This window comes from Anabrus simplex, chromosome 1 (genome assembly GCF_040414725.1).
Source record: "Anabrus simplex isolate iqAnaSimp1 chromosome 1, ASM4041472v1, whole genome shotgun sequence".
NCBI classification, from domain to species: domain Eukaryota; kingdom Metazoa; phylum Arthropoda; class Insecta; order Orthoptera; family Tettigoniidae; genus Anabrus; species Anabrus simplex.
The window spans coordinates 659,539,670-659,562,988 of NC_090265.1; the positions used below are offsets into that span (position 1 = coordinate 659,539,670).

The 23,319-nt window shown below is 38.8% G+C and overlaps 1 protein-coding gene across 4 annotated transcripts in view; it reads right to left on the bottom strand.

Annotated features, from left to right (window-relative positions):
• The window catches only part of Shc (SHC-adaptor protein), a 179,903-nt gene that overhangs the window by 126,567 nt on the left and 30,017 nt on the right, over positions 1-23,319 (bottom strand). For all 4 annotated transcript variants that reach the window (XM_067135813.2, XM_067135812.2, XM_067135814.2 and 1 more), the window contains exon 4: positions 358-418. In XM_067135813.2, the coding sequence (XP_066991914.2) occupies positions 358-418 (61 nt within the window). The remainder of the gene's footprint in view (positions 1-357; positions 419-23,319) is intronic.

Here is a 23,319-nt window from a genome sequence, read left to right on the forward strand (position 1 = left end):
GGCATCAGTTCGAAAGACCTGCACCACGCATCTCCGGAGGCCACACATTATTATTATTATTATTATTATTATTATTATTATTATTATTAGTATTATTATATTTATTTATTAATAACTCCTAATACATCCAAGCATCCTCTTTGCTGACACAGCCAGTTCGACTGTATTTTTCAAGCCCCATTAATACTGACAGCTCCCCATCGAATAGCACTTTGTTCGCCATGGTGCTTTCAAGCAGTCTCTCGCCTTATTTCATCAATAAATAAATCAAAGAACGCTAGGTTTGAACGACACACAGTAGAGCACAACTTTTTTATATTTTATGTACTTTAACAACATTCAGTAATGAATTATTACCTTCCTTTTCTTATCAGCAGTCTTCAGTCCTGCAGCTTCACACACCCTATTGATGCATTCCCTACAATAAAATATCTTGATTTAAATAAATGAATTATTTTCAAACCTTCACACAAACCACTCCAGTGACATACTTAAATCTACCTACACACACACACACACACACACACACACACACACACACACACACACACATATGCACGCGCACGTGTGCACGCACGCACACACAAAAAAGTTGTTCAAATGTCTATTTAGCAAATTAATTATTCTTTCTTATAGAAGAAATACACTGGCTCCAAGGCAACTGGCACACTCAATGTTTTTACATACGATCCGTATTAAGAAAAATTTTAAGAAAATAATATGTTTATTCTTTAACATAATGTAGAACTAAATAACTCTGACTGAAATCACAACAATAACACAAAATAAGTATTTACACATGAAAATCAATTTTCTCACTGCAAAACAAAGTATTGGCACAGTATGCCACTGTATGATATAAAAGCTCTCTGTACTTATGTTTCAATATCATGCATACAAGCATGGATGACACCTTCCAGATGATTCGGCATTGAATGTACTGTTCCAACTTTCAATTTCTCGTCATTTCAGGCAAAATTTCTGACCATCCATTCAAGAGAATATTCTTAAGTTCTTCTTTACTATAAATGGCTGCTACTTGGCCTTTTCTCATCCAAGATGATTTCACAAATGCTCAGTAAGGTTCAAATTTGAGCTGTGGTGAGAGTAAGAAGTCTTCTGGAAGCAGTATACAGTAGCTACTAATGAGTTAAAGCACTGTATATGGGGTCACTACCCCATCCATAGCATTTGGATACATTACAGGTCAAATTATCCCGCGCAACACACCAATGTATTTGTACTGATCCCAGTTTCTTTCAATAAAGGTCAGATGGGTAGTGGGTACAGACCCTCTTTGAGGCAGCTCTACTTCAGAACACGGCAACCCAGCCCTAGTGAGTTCTAGAGCACACTGACCCAGTGTGTAACATCTGGTACGAGTTCCAGCTCAGAGATATAGTTGGGGACAAATCATGACGACCTTGCCTCACACTACTTTCCAGCGGCAGCTCTGTGTCTATTAGCAACTTATAGGATTTACTACCTCTACTGCAGCCAGAGTTGCCAAATCGGCTACTGCACTCTACATGAAGAAAGGGTAAATACTACAGAGAATGAGGAAGAAAGTGGTTTGGCAGCCTCTCCAAAGCAAACAATGATCACTTAGAGCTCGTTAACCCAGCAGGGTGCAGGATGTGATTGACTACTGGCTTTCAGCTTGCTTCCAGGAACTGAGGTCATCATGTTTTGTCCCCAACTATATAAGTGAAGACCTCAATGGCATCTACGGAGTATGGAAAATCGTAAATGGCGGAGGAGGCAGCCCAGTACTTGGAATTTGTGAAGTAAATTAAAGTATACCTGAACCCTGTTGGGGCAAGTATCAAACATACTCTGAGTGTGTCAACCCACAGTGGGCAGCTCAGGAGAGCATCCGATCTCCGTGTTCGGAGCGGCTGCAAAAGTAATTCCTCTGAGGCTAACAGCCTCAGTTGTATCTCTCATCTATGTATAGTGATTACACGTGGGCCAGAAGATGATCCTAGCAGGGCAAAATTACTTAGTGTTAAATAAAGTGAAGAAGATCCATGACAGAATGATCATAACAAAGATACAGTTTGAGTTAGGAATACAAGATCTGTTCTAATTATATGCTCCACAAACCGGAAATCAAGAAGAGAATACAGAAAAATTCCTTGAAGAAGTGGAGAAATACATAGAAGACATGAAAGAGATCTGAATGTGCAAGTGGGAAGGGAGAGACTGGGAAGAGAAGAGATTCTGGGGCCATATTGATATGGCAACAAGAATCAAGAAGGGAATATGTTAATGGACTTCTGCCAGAGGAACTAAGTAATAATAGGAAACACTTGGTTCAGGAAGAAAAATAGCCAGAAGATTTACCTGGTATGAATGGGGAGACAGAAGAACAAAAATGTTGACTGAATACATATTACTGGAAAAAAGACATCAGAAAGTTCTTAGGATGTTACAGGTATGCCTGAGGAAGCCTTTGGGGGTGACCATAGAGCAGTGATAGCAAAGTTAAAAGTAGGCAAGATCACAAAACTACAATAAAAAAGAGAAAGAAAGATTAGGGTCTGGAGAATGAAGGAAAAGGATGTTCATGAAAAGTTCAGGAAAAAATTACAAAAACTGATACCAAGGACAGATATTAGTCATGTTGAACAGGAATGGAATAATTTTGAGAGCGCATTTGTAAGGTGTGCAGAGAAAACATGTGGCAGAACATCAAGAAAGGTAGAAAAGATATGAAATGATAAGAGTGAAAGATAAAGTAAAGGAAAAGAAGAAAATTTGGAAGGAAGGAAAGACACAAAAGACTGAAGAGAGTAGAGCCAAATATATGGAAGCAAAAAGAATTTGCAAAAAGTAATAGCCGAAGAAAAGTTGGGAAACATTCACCCAGGAAGTAAAGGAAGATTTGAACTGTGAGAAACAGTTATTATTTGGAATTATAAGAAACTGCAGGAATGAAATGGTGAACACAGGATTTGTAAAGAATAAAGGAGTAATACTGATAAAACCAGAAGAGATAATGAACAGATAGAAAGAATATTTCAGTAAAATGCTGAACATGAGAAACCAGACATGTGGTGAAGGTATCCAGGCAACAGGAATAGAAGTAGTAAGAGACAAAGAATCACACATTACAATGAGAAAGGTGGAAAGGGCAGCTAAAAAGATGAAGATGTGAAAAACTGTGGGAATAGATGAAGTACCCTAAGAAATTATCAAGGCTGCAGGACCAGCAGGACTCCAGTGGACTTACAGAATACTCAAGTGTGTACGTAGAGAGAGGAAAAACAAGTGCCCGAGGTGTTGTATGTCCGTCGCTCCCTTCTCGATCCGCCACCCAGCTACACGCGTGCCAGTGTGTTATTCTTCGAGCCTCGACGCGCAGCCCTCAGTGCGCGTGCCTGGAATGTCGTGTGTGCTATATAAAGGAGCTCCTAGCCTGTCCAGACGCCCACTGACCCCGGTGTCCAGCTCCAGAATACACCCTACGTCGAGCACGGAGGCTACTCCTCTTGAAAATGTGCTTCGGCCAGGTGGACTGAATTTCTGGCAGTAAGAGGTCTCACCTCGGGTCACCGCTCCTCTTGCCTATTCCGCTGTCCATGCCCAGTCTTACCATTATATGCCTCTATCATTCCCTAACTAATGCAGCTCCCATTATCGACTTAGTTTCGCTAAGTAGGAACTCTTCAGTCATTGAACTTACGTTAATGAACTCAGACACTTCAACAAGGAAGGACACTCTGAGATATTTACGTCAGTGCTTCTGATAGTTTTCGACTATCAAGAACTTTTCATGTCACAAGGACTATCTTTCCGAAATAGTAGTGAACGTGAATACTCCAACGTGTATATAGTGTACAAAGACAGACTCTTTCTCCAAATTCATAGTTCAATTTGCTTCGAGATAACTTTCAGTTTTGTTAGTGTAAATATTGTAATTTTACATGTGAAGCAAATAAAGAAGTTGTGCTTTTTGTAAACCCAACCTTGTTTACAACACAACTCTGTGGCAACGAGGTAAAAAAAAAAAAAAAAAAAAAAAAAAAAACTACACTTCATCGGCCCCAGTCGCCAACTCTGGGGCGACGGGATACCAAACTTGCAATTCATCTGCGCCAATCGACACTCAGTGGTGACGAGACACAGCACGAACTTTATAGGCCCCGTCATCCACTCCTTCACACCGAGATACAGCCAACTCTGTGCCCTCCGACACTTATACCTTGGCGACGAAGTCAATCAGTGCTCAGTGTGTCGCCCACTCGGTCGAAACAAAGTGCAAGCCTGTGTCCATTCGGTTATCAACTCATTTGCAACAGACCAACAAACTCTTGCGGGATATTGTCCACTCATGGGCACAGTGACATTATACTACGTAACTATCATCATTCGACATTGGCGCCCGTACGACCTATCACAGCAGTTCGCTTTTCTCAAGTGAAGCTATTACACTTCTTCACACTCCGGAACATCAGCCGACATTCCACAGCTCTCTGTCGTGCGCTCCACCTGTGTGGCACGCTCCAGCGTGTTTGCTTGCTCTCTCTCTCACTCCCCGCTATACCGGTCAGGGTCTCGCATCCAACCAGTTCTGACACACAGCTATACTTGCTCTTTATTGCACGCATCTCGCAATGGCTACAGCTGAGCAACTCGCTACAGTATTCCAGGCCTTACAGCAGCAACAACACAGTTTATGCAACAACAACAGACAGCCTTAATTCAGGCTATTCAAGCTATTTCTGTCTCTACACAGCCATCAGCTATTCCTCCGTTCTCTGCTTTTGATCCGGCTAAGGAAGACTGGTCAGTTTATTTAGCCCGCTTACAACAGCATTTCATCTGCCACTCTGTCACCGATGATCAACGCCGCCGAGCACTATTTCTTAGTTCGGTTGGCAATGCTACGTGTGAATTACTACGTAAATTAAGTCCAGAAGAACACCTCTCTGAGGTACCATTCGCACAGCTTTTGGCCCGTCTCACTGAACACTATGCCAAAGCTCCTCACATAGTGGCTGCTCGCTATAAATTTTTTCACAGCAGAAAGCAACCCCATCAGACACATACTGAATGGATAACTGAATTGCGAGGTCTAGCTAAACCCTGCCAGTTCATATGTTCCAAGGACGGTTGTGGTTCACCCTACACCAATTCTCTCATTCGGGACATGGTAATTTTACATACTCCTTAGGACAAAATACGTTTTGACGCTGTCAAGAAGAGTAACCCTTCTTTAGAAGACGTCCAGCGTATTGCTATGGTTTATGAGCTTACTACCAAGACTGCTGCAGCCATAGCTTCTCCACACGAAGTTGCTCAAGTCTCGCCTCAGGCCCACAAAGCCTCTGCTACAGTGACCCGCGCAGACAAGGCGCTCTCTACCAAGCATTCTCGCACGGGTCCCTCTCGTAATTTTACAAGGAAGCCCAATTCTAAAAGCAACTCGAAACTCCTGCCTTCCTGCCGAGGCTGTTTCAATCATCATGAACGTCGTGACTGTCGTTTTTTCAAAGCCACTTGTGAACGATGTAATAAACTTGGACACATTCAGACTGTATGTCAGAGTTCGCTCCGCCCTGCTAAGACTCCTGCAGCACGCCGGAAGCATATACAGCCCCGCCAAGACATGGAAGTTGATCAGATCAATCTTATTCTTCCTACCAAGAATTCTCACAAGATCATCGTTCCTCTCTCATTCTCTGATCGATCTGTCGATTTTCAATTAGACACTGGATCACCTGTCTCTATTATTAACCTGGCTACATACCATGACTTAGGTTCACCTGCATGCTCTCCAGCTGACATCCAGCTCGTGACATTTAACAAAAGGAAAATTGACATTAAAGGTCAAATCAAGCTTCAGGCTAGTTATAAAGGAATTCAGAAGGCCATTCCTCTTCTCGTAGTTAACAACACTGCCTCCAACATTATGGGCATGGATCTATTTAACTTATTTGGTTTCCAGATACATGACAACATTAACATCGTATCTACATTGCATCCTACTTCTGACGTTACCGCTCTCCTAGAGCAGTTTCCTGAAGTCTTCGACTCTCAGCTCGGAACAGCAAAAGACTATACAGCTCACATACAGCTGAAATCCGGAGCTAAGCCTCGCTTCCTCAAAGCACGTCCAGTACCCCTAGCACTTCAAGACCAGGTCACGAAAGAATTAGACAGATGGATACAAACTGGAATTGTGGTCCCAGTTACTTCTAGTCAATGGGCTACTCCACTAGTGGTCATCAAGAAACCTGATGGTAATGTTCGACTTTGTGGAGATTTTCGATCTACCGTCAACGCACACATCGACACAGATATCTTTCCTATTCCACGTCCAGAAGACTTATTCCGCCGTCTCTCTGGTGGACAATTCTTCTCTCGAGTTGATCTTAAAGAAGCATATCTCCAGCTACTTGTAGACGAAGAATCTAAGAAATTTCTAACACTCAACACTCCTCTCGGACTGCTCCAGCTCCAGCGGCTCCCATTCGGTGTTTCATCCTCAGCGGCTATTTTTCAGCGCTATTTAGCTCAACTCACTGCCTCCCTTCCCGGTTGTGCTAACTACCTGGATGATATTATTGTTACTGGAAAAGATCATCAGGAACATCTAACCAATCTACGCCTCCTTCTCCAGAAATTGAAAGACAATGGCCTACGAGCGAATCTCGCTAAATGTACATTCTTTCAGCCTCAAGTTCACTACCTAGGACATATACTTGATAAGACTGGAATTCGCCCTAGTGCACAGAATGTCTCAGCTATCGTAAACATGCCGGCACCTCAGAACCTCAAGCAGCTCCAGTCCTTCATAGGCAAAGCGAACTACTATAATAAGTTCATTCCCCGCTTCGCTACAGTGGCAGCTCCATTAAACGCTCTACGTAAAAAAGGTGTTAAATTTCAGTGGACTCCGCAATGCCAACTGGCATGGAAAACCATCAACAACGCCTTAATTCAAGCTATACAACTCACTCATTTTCAGCCCGACAAGCTCATCACGCTAGCTACTGACGCTTCAGACTACGGTGTCGGTGCCGTTCTCTCCCAGAAGGATCGTCATGGACAGGAACGCCCCATCGCATTCGCTTCAAAAACACTTAATGACCATCAACGTCGATACTCACAGATAGAGAAAGAAGCTTTAGCCATCATCTTTGGTATTCGCCGTTTCAATGAATATCTCTATGACAACCATTTCCTGATCATTACTGATCATAAGCCTCTCGTACACTTATTCCACCCTGGTAATAAGATCCCTGAGAATTCCCTCCGCAAGCTTCAAAGATGGTCCATGTTCCTTTCTGATTATTCCTATCAGATTGTCTATCGAGCCACATCCCAGCATTGTAATGCTGATGCCCTCTCACGCTTACCAGTTGGTCCTGATACTGCCTTCGATTCTCAGGAATCTGAATGTCTTCAGTTGGACATAGAACTTGAAGATACTGTATCCAGTTTTCCTATTGATGCTACCTGCATAGCTAAAGCTACGGATAGGGACAGTACACTTGCTACTGTGCGTACTTACATCCGCAACGGTTGGCCTCTTCAGAGCAAGCTTCCTGCCCACCTTGCACCTTATCATCGTCTGCAGCATCGTCTCACGACTCGTGCTGGAGTCGTACTCCTAGAAACAGGCACCATCTTCCGAGTGGTTATCCCACTTAGCCTACAGAAACAAGTTCTCGAATTATTACACCAAAGCTATTGGGGTATATCCAGAACAAAGCAACTCGCACGTCAACACTGCTACTGGCCCGGTATTGATGCCGCCATCGAAAAACTCATCCGTCATTGTGAACGATGTCAACTGAATCAGAACGCCCCGTCTTCTGATCTAGCTTCATGGCCTCCGGCTACTACTCCATGGGAACGAGTTCACATCGATTTCGCAGGTCCTTTCCTCAGTTCCATGTGGTTAATAGTCATCGATTCACTATCGCACTTTCCATATGTCGTGGATATGCATTCAACTACTACAACAGAAGCTACCATTCGTGCTCTTCAGAAAATATTTACTACAGAAGGTTTACCTCAAGTACTCATTTCGGACAACGGACCTCAATTTACAGCTACTGCTTTTAAGAACTTTTGTACTGATAATGGCATTCGTCATATCCTAGCACCGCCTTTTCACCCTCAATCTAATGGTGAAGCTGAACGCTTTGTACAAACATTTAAGAGAAGTATGAAAAAAGCTGTCTCTTCAGGCTTAACTAAAGACCAAGCATTGCTCCAACTCTTAAGCAACTACAGAACTCTGCCCGGCGATGATAATATCACTCCTGCACAGAAGCTCCATGGACGACCTCACAGAACTTTACTTTCTCTGTTGCAGCCTCTTCCGGCCCAGCCTCAGACCTCACCACCGAAGTTCTCAGTCAACGACAAGGTCTACACCAGGACATTCAAGTCCAACCCACTCTGGATACCTGGAGTCATCTGCAGATCGTTGGGTCATCGTCTCTACGAGATACAGACTACGGAGAAACGTATCTGCCGCCATCAAGACCAGATACGTCTGCGCTACCGCCCATGTCCAGCTATTGATGCTATTGCTAAGCCAGATAAATCTATTGCTGAACGAGCTTTAGACCATTTAATAACCATGGGTTCCTTTCAGGACGAGGCAGCGCCACTACGCCCAGTCCCAGCTCCGGACAATACAACAGAGACATCAGCAGCTCCGGCCCAGCATCGCAGCCGCCGCCAGCGCCGCCGCCGTTTCACGCCATACCGGCATATTTAGGAGGGGAGGGTGTTGTATGTCCGTCGCTCCCTTCTCGATCCGCCACCCAGCTACACGCGTGCCAGTGTGTTATTCTTCGAGCCTCGACGCGCAGCCCTCAGTGCGCGTGCCTGGAATGTCGTGTGTGCTATATAAAGGAGCTCCTAGCCTGTCCAGACGCCCACTGACCCCGGTGTCCAGCTCCAGAATACACCCTACGTCGAGCACGGAGGCTACTCCTCTTGAAAATGTGCTTCGGCCAGGTGGACTGAATTTCTGGCAGTAAGAGGTCTCACCTCGGGTCACCGCTCCTCTTGCCTATTCCGCTGTCCATGCCCAGTCTTACCATTATATGCCTCTATCATTCCCTAACTAATGCAGCTCCCATTATCGACTTAGTTTCGCTAAGTAGGAACTCTTCAGTCATTGAACTTACGTTAATGAACTCAGACACTTCAACAAGGAAGGACACTCTGAGATATTTACGTCAGTGCTTCTGATAGTTTTCGACTATCAAGAACTTTTCATGTCACAAGGACTATCTTTCCGAAATAGTAGTGAACGTGAATACTCCAACGTGTATATAGTGTACAAAGACAGACTCTTTCTCCAAATTCATAGTTCAATTTGCTTCGAGATAACTTTCAGTTTTGTTAGTGTAAATATTGTAATTTTACATGTGAAGCAAATAAAGAAGTTGTGCTTTTTGTAAACCCAACCTTGTTTACAACACGAGGATTGGGAAAAGGGGTTATAATACCAATATTCAAGAAAGGAGATAAGAAGATGAGTGGTAACTACTAGGAATCACCATCATCTCCCATGTTGCCAAGATAATGTAAAGGATATTGGAAAGAAAAATTAGAGAATAGGTGGAAAGCCAGTTACAAGAGGAACAATTTGGATTCAGAAGTGGAAGGTCAACAGGAGAACCCACTTTAATTCTGAGACAAATTATGGAAAAGAGCTGGGAATATGGGAAAGATATAGTAACGACAGGAAAGGCATACAATAGCATCCCCAAAACAAAAGTTTGAGAAAGCCTGACACACTGGGGCATTGGCAAGGAACTAATAACAATGATACAAGCAATATATGATAACAGTTACAGCTGTGTGAAGACAACAGTGGGTAGAACAGAATGGTTTGGAATTGACAATGGGCTAAAACAAGGGAGGGTGTTGTCACCTTTACTGTTCATAATGGTGATGGATGGCATCATAAAGGCAGCAAGGGAAACATTATAAAGAATGAATGTAAGAATGTTTGCAGATGATGATGTGATCAGGGGAGAAGATGATGAGGAGGTACAACAACAGCTGAATGTACTGAATAGACTGAACAATGGGGATTGAGCATAAACATGGAGAACAAGACAATGGTGATGAGCAGAGGAAGTAAAGAAGGAAAAGGAGCCATAAAAATTGGAGACAAAGAACTGGAAATAGTAGAACACTTCAAATACTCAAGAAGCGTAACTGAAATAAAATGGAAGAATGGATAAAGAAATCAGTAGAAGGATACAACTGGGGAGTACCTTTTACCACCAGGTATGGAGATGGAATATGGAATAAAGATGTACCGAAGAAAGCTAAAGTAGTAACGTACAAGGGATATTACTTACCTTTAATGACACATGCAGCAGAAACCTGGGCAATGACTCAGAGAGACAAGAGTAGAGTACAGGCAGCTGAAATTAAATTCCTGAGGAGTACAGAAAACCAGGAGGGATAAAGTAAGAAAGGAAGACATATGAAAAGAGCTAGATGTGCACAAACTAAATGACAAACTAGAACAGAACAGATTGAGGTGGTCTGGAACTGTCAAGTGGATGAAAGAAGAAAGACTGCCAATACAAGCTCTCGAAAAACAGATGTGAAGAGAGGATGAGGAAGGCTGAGATTAAAATGGATGGGTTCAGTAAAGAACAGCATAGAACAACAGAACTTGGATGGAACACACTGAAAGATGAAGAATGGTGGAGAGACAGGACAAAGTGGAGAGTAACCATATTTGCCCCCACCCGGTGTTAGCTGGAAAAGGGAAATTGGTTATGATTATGAAAATACAGTTTGAATAGGTACTATAATGATTTAATATTGTATGGTGTGATTAAATAAAACATGTTAACTTAGAAGTAATACCAAAAAAAAAAGCAACAAATTCCCCTAAACACAGTTGTCAGCCATCACTGCCTGGTCATTTTCATAAACATCATCACAATCATCAATGTCATCACATTCATAGTCACTGACTATGTCATCTTCCTGCTCAAATGAAGCAAACAACGGATGTCCAATGGTAATGATCCCTTCTTCTTGCTCCTTGATACTACAGTAAGTGGAGAAATTATGAGGTGAGAACTTACTAGTAAGAGATTAAAAACATCTTGTATAGTAGACCTTCACGGAAACTTCCTCACATGCCTCTCCCTGTATTTTTGTTAAGTGCTTATTTCTTGTTTCTGGAGCTTCTCCCCTGATAGCATTCCAATCGGCAAGATAGCAGCTTGTAATACTTTTGCACCATGAATTAGAATTTTGTGGACAAAATGCAGCAAGTAAAACCATGAATACATATCTAAATATCATTCTGGATTTTCCGGAGCATATTTGTTGAAAACTTCTACATTTACTTCGTAGTCATTTGATATGATCCATAATATTGTGAAAAAATGTTCAATGAGTTCTTCACTGATACCTGTAATTTCGGCCGATAACTCATAGTTCTCAAAACAACAGCGAGCTGTGTTGCCATTGTTTGAAGTGCCACTGCCTCCTACTCTTGGTTCATCAATGATCAGTCTCATTTCAGATCAAAATCTCTGTTAAATTATGCGCTTTTTCTTTGCAACCACTGCTTTTTCTTCGCCTTTCCTTGCTTGCCACTTTCAAATATCAGTCCTGCATGCAATGTGTAAAATGCACTCAATCAGTTCCAGGCATGTAAAGGAGAAAGTCCAAAATAATACTTCATAGTGTCAATGCTATTGCAGTCCACTACATTAATGTCATTCACTGTTTCTGGAGTACTACCATATATGTAGCAAACCTACAAAGAAGTAGCTGCCAAAGAATTACATATTTTTCTGTCTACCATGGTCATATATTATGATCTATTTAAAAAAATTTATCATTTATGAAAACGAGAATTGTGGCGACGTTTAGTAAATTCTCAGAGGCTTGCAGACTGAATGCTGAAAGGCATAACAGTCTATAATTATAATGATAATGTATGTATGTATGTATGTATGTATGTATGTATGTATGTATGTATGTATGTATGTATGTATGTATGTATGTATGTATGTATGTATGTTATGAAAACTGTTGTATGGATCAGGTTTCCAATCTGTGTTTGTATTAAACTGACTTCTGCTCTAGTCAACAACTCCGTCTCCTTATGGAACACTAACTTCATTAGCCTACAGAACCTAGGGGGAAGGAGGTATTAAATTTTGCCATAAGATATATTCTTCACATTGTCGCTTTGGAAAATAAAGTATAATCGTAATGGCACTGTGCACAAATTATCTGTATCACTGAATGCATCTGACAACTTCTGCTTCTATTTACAGAGTCTACTGCTACCATCGCAGTCCCATTTGTAAATCACACAAACTGACTGAGGTGTATCATTAATACCTGTGCACACTTTTTCTTGTACAGGTACAAGTTGTTTGACTGAAAAATCCATGATTCTGATATTTCCGTCAATGGACAACATCTTAACTTTGCTTCCGTAACTGTGCTGTACAGTGGTGTCACCATGCCTCTGTTTAGCTCCTATACGTGTATTGTTATACTGAAATTTAGATAAATTATTTTCTTCAAGAAAATGTGGAACAAGAAAACATGGGAAAATATGGGACAGGTAATGGCTGCTGTGACTCAAATGCTTTTCTATATCTACACAATTTGCAAGGTGTCATCTCACTAATATTCTCTATTACTTTAGCAGTGTCCCTTTTACTGGATGCCCAAAGTGAAACTTGAGCTGCCACTGTTAATTCTTGTTGTGATCATTCTTTTATTCAAGTATCTAACCTTCTCAATTTAGTTCTCAATCCGCCATCTTCAAAGAGTTTTCTAGGGCTCCCAACTCTCGAGGTGGAAGGAACTGTATTATTTGTTCGAAGATTAGACAGAGCGGCTTTATCCACTTCTTCAGAAACATGAAAAATGTTTGCTAGCCAACTGGAAATTTTTCTTAAAACCAGTCTCTCATCCTATAACTTTGTTTTCATTGCTCTTGAAATTTGTATTTGAAAGCACTCACTGTCAAGTGTTATGCAATGACAGACCAAGCAACAAAATTCATGTTCTGAGAAAAAGGCGTCTTTGCGAATGCTTAAAGAAAAACTATCTACCACGTGCATTTTTCTATAAATCAAATATTATATTCACATAGCACCATATTTTGTTTTTCTAAAATAATGTAAGCAAAAACCTTATCTGAGTATTTTATTTTGATAAAAAAAGTGTCTTAGACTACAAGTTATTTCAGAAATTCTCTAATGCAATCAGAATCCAAGTGCCAGGTGGCATTTAGACTACAAACGCAAAACAGATTAATACAAAACTAGCACAACATTTCTACAGGAAAGAACTATCAAGCACAATATCACAATATAGTCAATAATAACTCTTCTCTTATTACCCATTCCCATGTTCACAACTAAATGATGCAAATAATAATAGTAAAATCAACGTAAGAAAAAGAGTAAAGTTCGCCTTCTCAAACGACTTCACGAGTTATTTCGAAATCAGGTTTTCCTGAAAAACTTTTGATATCATCAACTATGGTAGAAGAACTAACTACTATTTGATAAAACTCCAAACAGTCTTTAGGGATCAAGTGAAACATGGACTTCAGATCACGTAATTTTTCTGAGCTTATTGGTTTTCCTTCCGGCCACAGATTAACCCGTTTTCTTGAGAAATGTACGCTGTCACCGACAGATTTTCGACCAGTTCTTTTTCCAATGTTTATTTCCGTGTAGGTTTCCTGCCTTAGATCACTTTTCACAAAAACTGACAGAGGCTCTGATTTCCTGTGCTGGATTTCCTTGAACAGTAACCAGTTTACCTTTTCACCCTCAACACTTTTCTTCCTGTTGGTGATCATGCCCTCTATTGCCGATGTACCTACAAAGTCATCCTTTACCAATTGGAAGACTTGTAACGGATTTCTCTTTCTGCAGGACTTAATTATTTTAATTTAATCTTCTGGCACACAGAGACGTTGCTGGAACTTTAATGCCGACACAATATCACCAAAGTCCGAGTCAGTTTTCAGAAAACTGTGCCCAGGAACTAGAAAGCGTTGTGTGATAGTAAGCTAAGATGTTCTTCTAGAATAGTTTTCAGCAACAAAGCTATTTTTATATTTCGATTCTGGTCCCCACATGAATCTGACCAGAAAATCTAATGTGTTGTGCCTGGTGATACATGAGCCAATATGTTTGTTCTTAAACACGATCCAATTTCTTGGCCTCCTCTTCCAGCATCTCCTTCCACCCACAGGTAACAAAATCCTTTGTCCTTAAGAGTCATGAATACCGCAGTGATACAACCAAAGTTGGCGTTCATAGAACACTATATTTGTTGGTATTCATGGAAGTGGCAATGCCTTTTCCAAATCGAACGAAATGCATTCAGTTTCTCTCGACGTGTCGTTTTTTAGCCTGCATGAAATTCTGCTTCATGAGATTCCTTGCAGGGTTTACTTCCTCTAAATGACTTTCATGTTCTTATTTCGCTAGTGAAGAATCCAATTCTGATGAATTCTCTATCCTCATGGTAAAAGCATCACATGTATTGCATGTGTCTTTCTTTACTGTTTTACAATTTAGGTTGAACTAGGTTAGAAATATTTTTTTATACAATGCTAAAGAAACAGGATTCACATAGTTTTCACAGTTGAGACCGTACATCACATTGAGAATAGTACCTGGGCTTAAATACTTTCCCTTGTTTGTGAACAACAATAATGTGATTTATACTTCGGAAATTTTGAAATGTGCTTACATACTTCACAGACTTTAGCTTCTGGTAGTTTATTATGTCCTCCAGTACTCCCTCTCCCATCCACGATTTCACATCGCTGCTTTTATTTATTTTTTTAAAGTTTTGCCAACAACACAACTCGACACTCGTAATGTTACATGTAATAAATATAATTTATGGTCCGTATTGATGATATCTGATTAGAATAATAATTATACTTACTGTATTGATTAGGTGGTCAATTTAATAAATAACTTACTGTTATTATTCTAACTCGCGATGTTTGTAAAAATATTGCTTTACACACTTTCCTATTGCACAGAAAATACTCTCTGGATGCATTCCGCTTCTCAGATCCTACTGCTCTGTTCCGCTTAATACTGACCTCTTTAACCATTCCTGCTCTTATTTGGCATCTAGCTTCATAAGAGCCAGCTTTATGAAAATTAGTAAATATCACTCGTCTCTCCTCCACTGTAACCAATTCATGGCATTTGAGCCTGCAATTACATTCGTAATCCCAAAATTCACTGTTAATAAACTTAACCATGATAGGTTAATATTGTGTTTGGTCCGTATTGACTGGTCTGAATGTATAATATAACTATTTATAATAGTTTATTTAAATCCGCATTGATCAATACATTCATTAAATGAAAGAAACATTTATTAAACCATACATGTTTCAGAAAATCTCAACCATTCCCTTCATCAGTGGTTAGATCAAAGAATAACATAATATGACACAATCTTTTGTTTTACAATTTGAAGGAGTATTGTGTCCCAATACATGATATCAAAGAGTAAAGAGAACTTATGAAATATTATAAAAATAATCAATACATACAATTTTGGTTGAACTGAATGAGAAACACTATTCAAATTTAGGATCTTCAAGTTTTTCTTCTTTTCTTCTTCTTTTTGTTCCTTAAATGATTATATGCTAGCCTAAACAGTGGGTTATCTTCTGTACATTTCTCATTTAAACTTGATTCAGAATTACATTTTTGTGTAAGGTAAATTTCTAAATTTTCCAAAACATTCATCAGTTTTCCCTTTTTGGTCGAATGTAATAATTTCATGTCATTGGAAATGTCTGTAAATTTATGATTCATTTCAACCATATGTTCTCCCATTGCCGAATATCTTTTATGTTTGACCGCATTAACGTGTTCTTTGTACCTTATAGCCAAACTTCTTCCGGACTGTCCTATGTATCGTTGTTTACATGTTTGGCATGTTAATTTGTAAATTCCTGATTTATTAAATATACATTTATTCTCTATTTTATCTGAATTGAAAATTATCTTATTAGTATTATTATCCATTTTGTATGTGACACTGATGTTCTTTTTCCTGAAAATTTTAGCCAGTTGATAAGAGTGCTTATTTCTAAAAGTTAGAACTACGAATTTCTTTTTCTCTTTTCGCTCTTTAATTAAAGTTGTTTTAGGTTCATTTTTCACTTTATTTATCATTTTATTAATAAATCTGTTTGAATATCCGTTGCTACGAGCGATTTGATGGATTATATTTATCTCTCTATTATGATTCTTCTTAGACATAGGTATGTTCGTAGCTCTATTAATTAAACTGTAAAATGTTGAATGAAAGAATGAATGAGTACTGGGTGAAGATCAAAGCCTAAAAGCAACTAAAATCGAATTAACGTGGTCCACAGCAGCCAAAAATGAAAGATGAAGAAAGGCCAGATTTCCAAATCCTGACAATGCCATGTACCCCAAACTATAAAATATCCACCACCATGCTTTTCTGTTGGCACTGTGTAATATTGGTGTAATTCAGTGTTAGGTTTTTGCCACGCCTTCTTTTGCCCATCAGAACTAAACAAGCTGAACTTTGACTTGTCTGAGAATATGAAAGATCTCAGAATTCCAGGGGTTTGTCACTAAAGTTCTTGGCAAACTCACGGTATTTCTACCCATTTACCTCCGAAATACATGGTTCCCTTCTGGGTAATCTGCCATGGATATCTGCACTATTCAAGATATTCCATACCGTCTGAACTTATAGTTTTGTTATAAATTATGTTGCAGCAATGTCCTCAGCTAATGAGACAGCACTTCTTGTAGATTCCTTCTAGGCTAAATATATGTGCAAATACACGTGGGTGACCTGGCATGGGTTTGTTTCCTGCAGATTGTTGTTCTCTATATTTATGTATTATAGAACGTAGAATGGAAAAGCCAACAGAAAGCATTCTACCAATCTCTCTGCAACCTCTGCCTCACGATTGCAGTAGAACACAACTTTGTCTCACACAGAGAATGATTGTTTATGTTCTCATCTCTTCAGTTCTATGTTGAGAGTCCTGAGTACTAAGACATCAGTCTTCAAACATGACCTTCTCTCGTATGTTATTTACATGATCCAACAGTACAAGGGTTCTGCCATGCCAATAAATTTTTGGCCATTCTAACACCAAGTTTTCATTTCTAAACAGTTAGTTCATAGTGTTCATGAATATTGCTGTACATAACAGTTTGTACCTACTGTATCTCTGTCCATATACATATCTTGCATATTAAGCTGACTTACACCGAGCCTAAAACTACAAAAGTAAAAGTTTTAGAAATGTCTATGTAGTAGATACTTTAGGTCTTGGCAGGCAAATGTTCACTAGGCATGGGTTACATCTGAATGGTAATAGAAAAGCAACTCTCCGTAGACAAACTGCTACAATTATAAACAGAGATTTGCAAACTAATTTGCACTTAAGAAAACCTATACCACTAAACTGGCACATACAGGGAAACCTGCCAGAAAACCCAGATCCTTAAATCAAGATCTGTGTACAAGGATCTGGGTTCCAGGGAAGCTCTCAATTCATGAGTCAAATGTAACACTAGGAAATAGTATGAATATTAATACCAGACATCTTTTAGTGGACCAACCTATACCAGCAGTCAAGGTTTCAAGAAACATTATGTAAATTCAGACCTTATTGTTTTTCATATCAATCTTCAATCCATTAGAAATAAGCTAGGTGAACTTGAAATATTCTTGAATTCATCTCCAGTTGATATTTTATGTATTAACGAACATTGGCTTGTAAAGGATGAGATTGGTTTTTATATCCCAGCAGGATTTGATATAGTTACATATTTTTGTATAAGTAGGATTTCAAATGGGGGAGTTGCAATATATGGGGAAATAAACTCTAATATGAAATACACTGTTTTGGATTTAGAAGAGTACTGTATAGAAAAGTTATTTGAAGTGGCAGGGGTGATATTTACAAATACTAAATTGATAATTATTTCCCTGTACCAAACACCAGATTCTGATATTCATGGCTTTCTGAACATGTGGGATCATTCTGCGGAGTACTTAGCAAGGTATCGGAATTACAAAATCTATTGCATACGTGGTATTAATATTAATATTTTAGTTGAATCCTCCATCAAGAAACAATTTTGTGATATTCTCAGGTCTCATGATTTCTATCTTGCCAATGATCAACCCACCAGGAAAAATTCTTGTCTGGACAACATAATCACTAATGTTCAAAACAGTGACTTCACATGTGGTGTTTCAGAGCATATATTGTCTGATCACAGAAAATTAAAAACTGATTTGGCAAAGCAACATGACAATAGGCAATTTAAACATTTCAGGAGGTTGGGAGAAAATAACATTTTAAAGCTAAGAAATGAATTAATTCACATCAATTTTGAAAACATTATACTAAACTCAAATAATGCCTCGGAAGCAACTGACAATTTTATACAGTTACTAGGTTACTGTGTGGAAGAGTGCTGTCCTAGAACTACAAAGGTAATTAACAGATCAGTTAAACTCAAAGGGAAGCATAAAGGGAAATGGTACACTCCTCGCCTCGCAACTATCAGGAACTTAATGATGATCTATAGGGGCCTTATTTTTTGGTGAAATAAAATTGTTGATTTTGGTGTTAAAACTGACACTATTTCGGTAGGTATTTTGTGAAATAAATTTTATACTGATCGATGTTTCCTGCGAAATCTTCCTTGTAGTAGCGTATGGGGTAAATGTAACTTTGTGATAAGGGGTTTTAAAGTAAACTCTTGAAATGTATCATTGTTATTAAATCTTAGAAAAACCAAATATGCAAATTGTTATAGAAATAAATATATAAATCACTGATACTCCGAAATGAAGTTAGGTGATCTGCCCTGTGATATACATTTATACATAGCCTACATTTTTAGATGTTGATTTACTTGTCTCCAAAGTACAAACTAAGCATGGTTTCAACATTATCACGATGCAGATTTGTGCGACAGTCAGAAAGCGTCTTTTTGTAAGCAGAGAAGCTCCTCTCGCTGACATTAGACATCGGAAACCATAATGCTTGCGAACACTTGGATGTAAATTCACTGTGGTCTTTTAGAAAACCTCCTAAAACTGTGCTAACACTGTCTTCTTTCATTTCCTCAACCAGATGTGCTTCCATTGCATTTTGCAAAGTCATATAGCTCTGGAAGATGTTCATGAATATGCTCTTTTTTTCCTGGTCGGAGATGAGTAGCTCAGATGGTTAAAGCGCTGGCTTTCTGACCCCAATTTAGCAGGTTCGATCCTGGCTCAGTCCGGTGGTATTTGAAGGAGTTAAAATACGTCAGCCTCGTGTCAGTAGTTTACTGGCACGTAAAAGAATTCCTGCGGGACAAAATTCCGGTATCTCAGCGTCTCAGGAAAATGTAAAAGTGGTTAGTGGACATAAAAACAATAACATTATTACTACTCAAACAGGCGATTTATTTACAATAGACCTACCAATACCGCCATATTTTACAGTAAAGACAGTATTATTTATCTTTCCTTTTATATTCATTCTCTTCCTCATGCCAGGATTATCCTATTTTTCTAGAAGAATGTTGGCATGCACGAATGCTTTTTTGTGTCTATTACAAATTGCTCTCCATAATTTTTCAACACTTTTACGATCTGTAAAGTATCGCCTATTGTTATTTGCCGCTTAGAATTATATTCATTTGCTTCATTCTGATTCTCTGCAGTGTATATTGCACGTTTCAACTTTACGAATATTACCGGTACACTATTGATACATTAGAATCTTTCTTGCAGCATCAAATACATAGAACCCCTCACTGTTGTATTCTTCGGCCCTCGAAAAACCTGTTGTGACTTCAGTTTTCGGCATTTTTATACTTAAATGTTGGACATTTGCTGGTAAATGTTCGTAAGTAATGAACTCTCATTGCGCACTGCTGTATCTACGACCGGTCTTGTATCTTGTTACGACCACAACGCTATTTGCTGTAATCGATAACAGATATTGATTTTTATCGACTGCCTTAGAGATCGCGGAACTGAATATACATACTTTCGATACACAGTACTTACTGCTTTGTGTGCATTTGTGTGGAGAATAGACAGATATGAAGGAAACTACGATAGTCAAATTCTCAGAAACATTTAAACGTTTTTTGGAGAGCTCTTCCGGTGCCATTTCACATTTTTCGCACAGAGTGGTGTATATTTCGTGATTATTTGCGCGATTCGCGCAATAAATAAAATTTCGCGATATTTCGCGAGTTCATTTTGCTAAAATACTGTATTTTTAGTACCTGGGAAGTCATATAGAGACAAGGAAGAAGATATCAAAAAAACTCGTGCATATCGTTATTACCAAAAAATACGGCCCCTAATGATCTATTACAATAAAGCAAAGCAAGGAAAACTGAGAGATAAAGAAAATTATACCCTCATTAAAAAAATCTACCATAAGGAAATTCAACTGGCAAAACAACAAGCTACTGATTATTTTATTAATAACTCTAAAAATAAATGTAAGGCAGCCTGGTCCATCATAAACGATGAAATTGGGAAGGCAAAGAGGGAGAATTCTGTGCCAATAGAACTGAATGTACTTAATGAATACTTTATAAACAGTGCCAAACATACAAATATCAGTAACACCTCTGGAGACAATGAAACTGCATACAACAATCTACTAAAGAATAGTGTAACACCTGAAAATAACAGACTCCCCTTTAAATGATAAGTTATAAACCCTAAGAAAGTCTGCAAAATAGTTTCAGAACTAAATTCTTCAAACTGTGAAGACTACTATGGCATAAGTAATTTTATTCTAAAACAAATTATTGACATAATAATAATAATTTCTCTAACTCCCCTCATCAATTGGATACTGGCTGAGGGGACTTCCCAGACTGTCTAAACATTACAGTTACAATTTCTGTGTTTAAGAATGGGGACGTTATGGATCCACGCAGTTATCGACCCATTTGTTCCAATCATATCTAAGATAATAGAACATTCTATAAAGGAACAGCTATCTGTATATTTTGAAAAGTATAATTTACTAAATGCTGCACAGTTTGGGTTCAGAACAAATAAATCAACCATTAAAGCCTTAGAAGCTGTTGTGACTGAAGTAATTCAAGGCTTTGAGTCTCACCACATTACTAGTGCTATACTGTTAGACCTCAGCAAAGCTTCTGATTCAGTAATGCACAATTTACTAATAAGTAAACTTAGCTACTATGGCATGAAATATTTAGAGTTATTATTAATTACATCCTGCCTCAATGACAGGTATCAAATTGTACTGGTAGAAAATCAACGATCTGGGGCTTTCAAAGTAAAAACAGGGGTGGTTCAGGGTTCAGTTATAGGAACTTTCCTCTTCCTTGTGTATATAAATATTGTCAATAATTTACCCTGTAGGTCAGTGCTCTCTGCAGATGATATTACTATCATAACAAGCAATAGAGACTTAAAATATGTTCAGGAGGAAAGGATAGAAATGCTACACAAATCATCATCTTGGTTGCAGGCATATAAACTTATCCTAAATAATAAGACAGAAGTGATCTACTCCCATTTAGTTAATTCAGGTCTGGATAACAATGATCAAAATTCTGTCAAATTATTGGGATTGTATCTGGATTGTAAATTAACCTGAAACACACACATGCAAAAGTTATGTACAAAACTGGCTAAAGTGATATTTTTGCTTCGCAGACTTAAAGGATCAGTTAGTAGTAGTCAGATGATGAGTGCATACTATGCCTTCTTTCATTCACACTTATCATATGGTACCATGTTATGGGGTAACTCAACAGGGGCTCAAGATGTGTTCAAGTGGCAAAAGAAGGCAATAAGATGTATTAAAGGTAAGGCCACAAGGGAGTCTTGTAGACCTATGTTCCAAGACCTTGCAATTATGACTCTTCCCTCATACATTTATCATAGTATACTTAATACTAAAGAAAATCTCATCGACCTAACAACTTGCAGCAATGTACACTCATGTGGCACAAGATATAGGAACTATTTAGATTTACCACATGTTAGGCTGAGAAAAACACAAGAAAACTACAGGTATAATGGCATTAAATTATTCAACAAACTACCTGCCCAAGTAAAGGATATGCCCCTATGTAACTTCAAAAGAACCCTTAAAAACTGGTTGACATCCAATAGCTTCTACTCAGTATCTGAATTTGAAGAAAGAGTAACACTGTTTCAAGGGAGGTAATAAAGGCCAACGCCATCCTAACACGTTGGTAAATTAGTACTTCTTTATCACTCTCTTGGATGAATAGTGTTATATTTATTTTAACTTTTGTGTATATAGTTGTACAGTAGAGTCCCGTTAATCCAAACCCCGTTAGACCGAAACTCCGGTTAATCCGAAATGAAATATTCATTTTTTTTAAATCTCCTTATTGAAATGAAAGAACATATTATTATAGAATGAAGATTTACTTGCATTTTATTAGTCATATTTTACTAGAATGACTTAATGTAAACATAATTACACATCATAAACCATCTATCAGTGGTCGTTTATCTTTACAAAGTCTGTCAGTTTCTTTTGCCATAGCGATTGGAACCTACTCGAAGATGCAGTGTTAAACCAGCATCTCATAAACATCACATCAGTGGGCGTAGCAGCGGAGTGTTGCTTGACGTAGCGTACGGCACGTTCTAAGGCGGCCGCGGCATCTGAATGTGACACTGGTTGTTCATTGTGGTTTTCTTCGTCGTCACTCTGTTCCTCATCAACTCCAGATTCTTTCTCCACCATAGCTACAATTTCTTGGTCTGTTTGTAATTGATGACAGTCAGCTCCCATCCACTCGCTAATGTGATTTTCATTGTCGTTTTCTCCTCTACGGGTTCTTAACTACCCTACTGTAATTTTATACAGTATTTTATTAATGTAACTGCTAAAGAATGGACATTTCAAATTACAGTATGTACTGTACTGTATTGTAGAAACTATTTTCCTCAAACGGTTGAGGCGCTGGCCTTCTGACCCCAACTTGGCAGGTTCAATCCTGGCTCAGTCCGGTGGTATTTGAAGGTGCCCAAATACGATAGCCTCGTGTGAGTAGATATACTGGCACGTAAAAGAACTCCCGCAGGAGAAAATTCCGGCACATAGGCATCTCCGGAATTGTAAAAGTAGTTAGCGGGACGTAAAAACAATATTATTATTAGAAAATATTTTCCAGTTAATCAAAAAATTTCGTAATCCGAACAGACTCCAGTCCCAATTAGTTCGGATTAACGAGACTCTACTGTATTTAT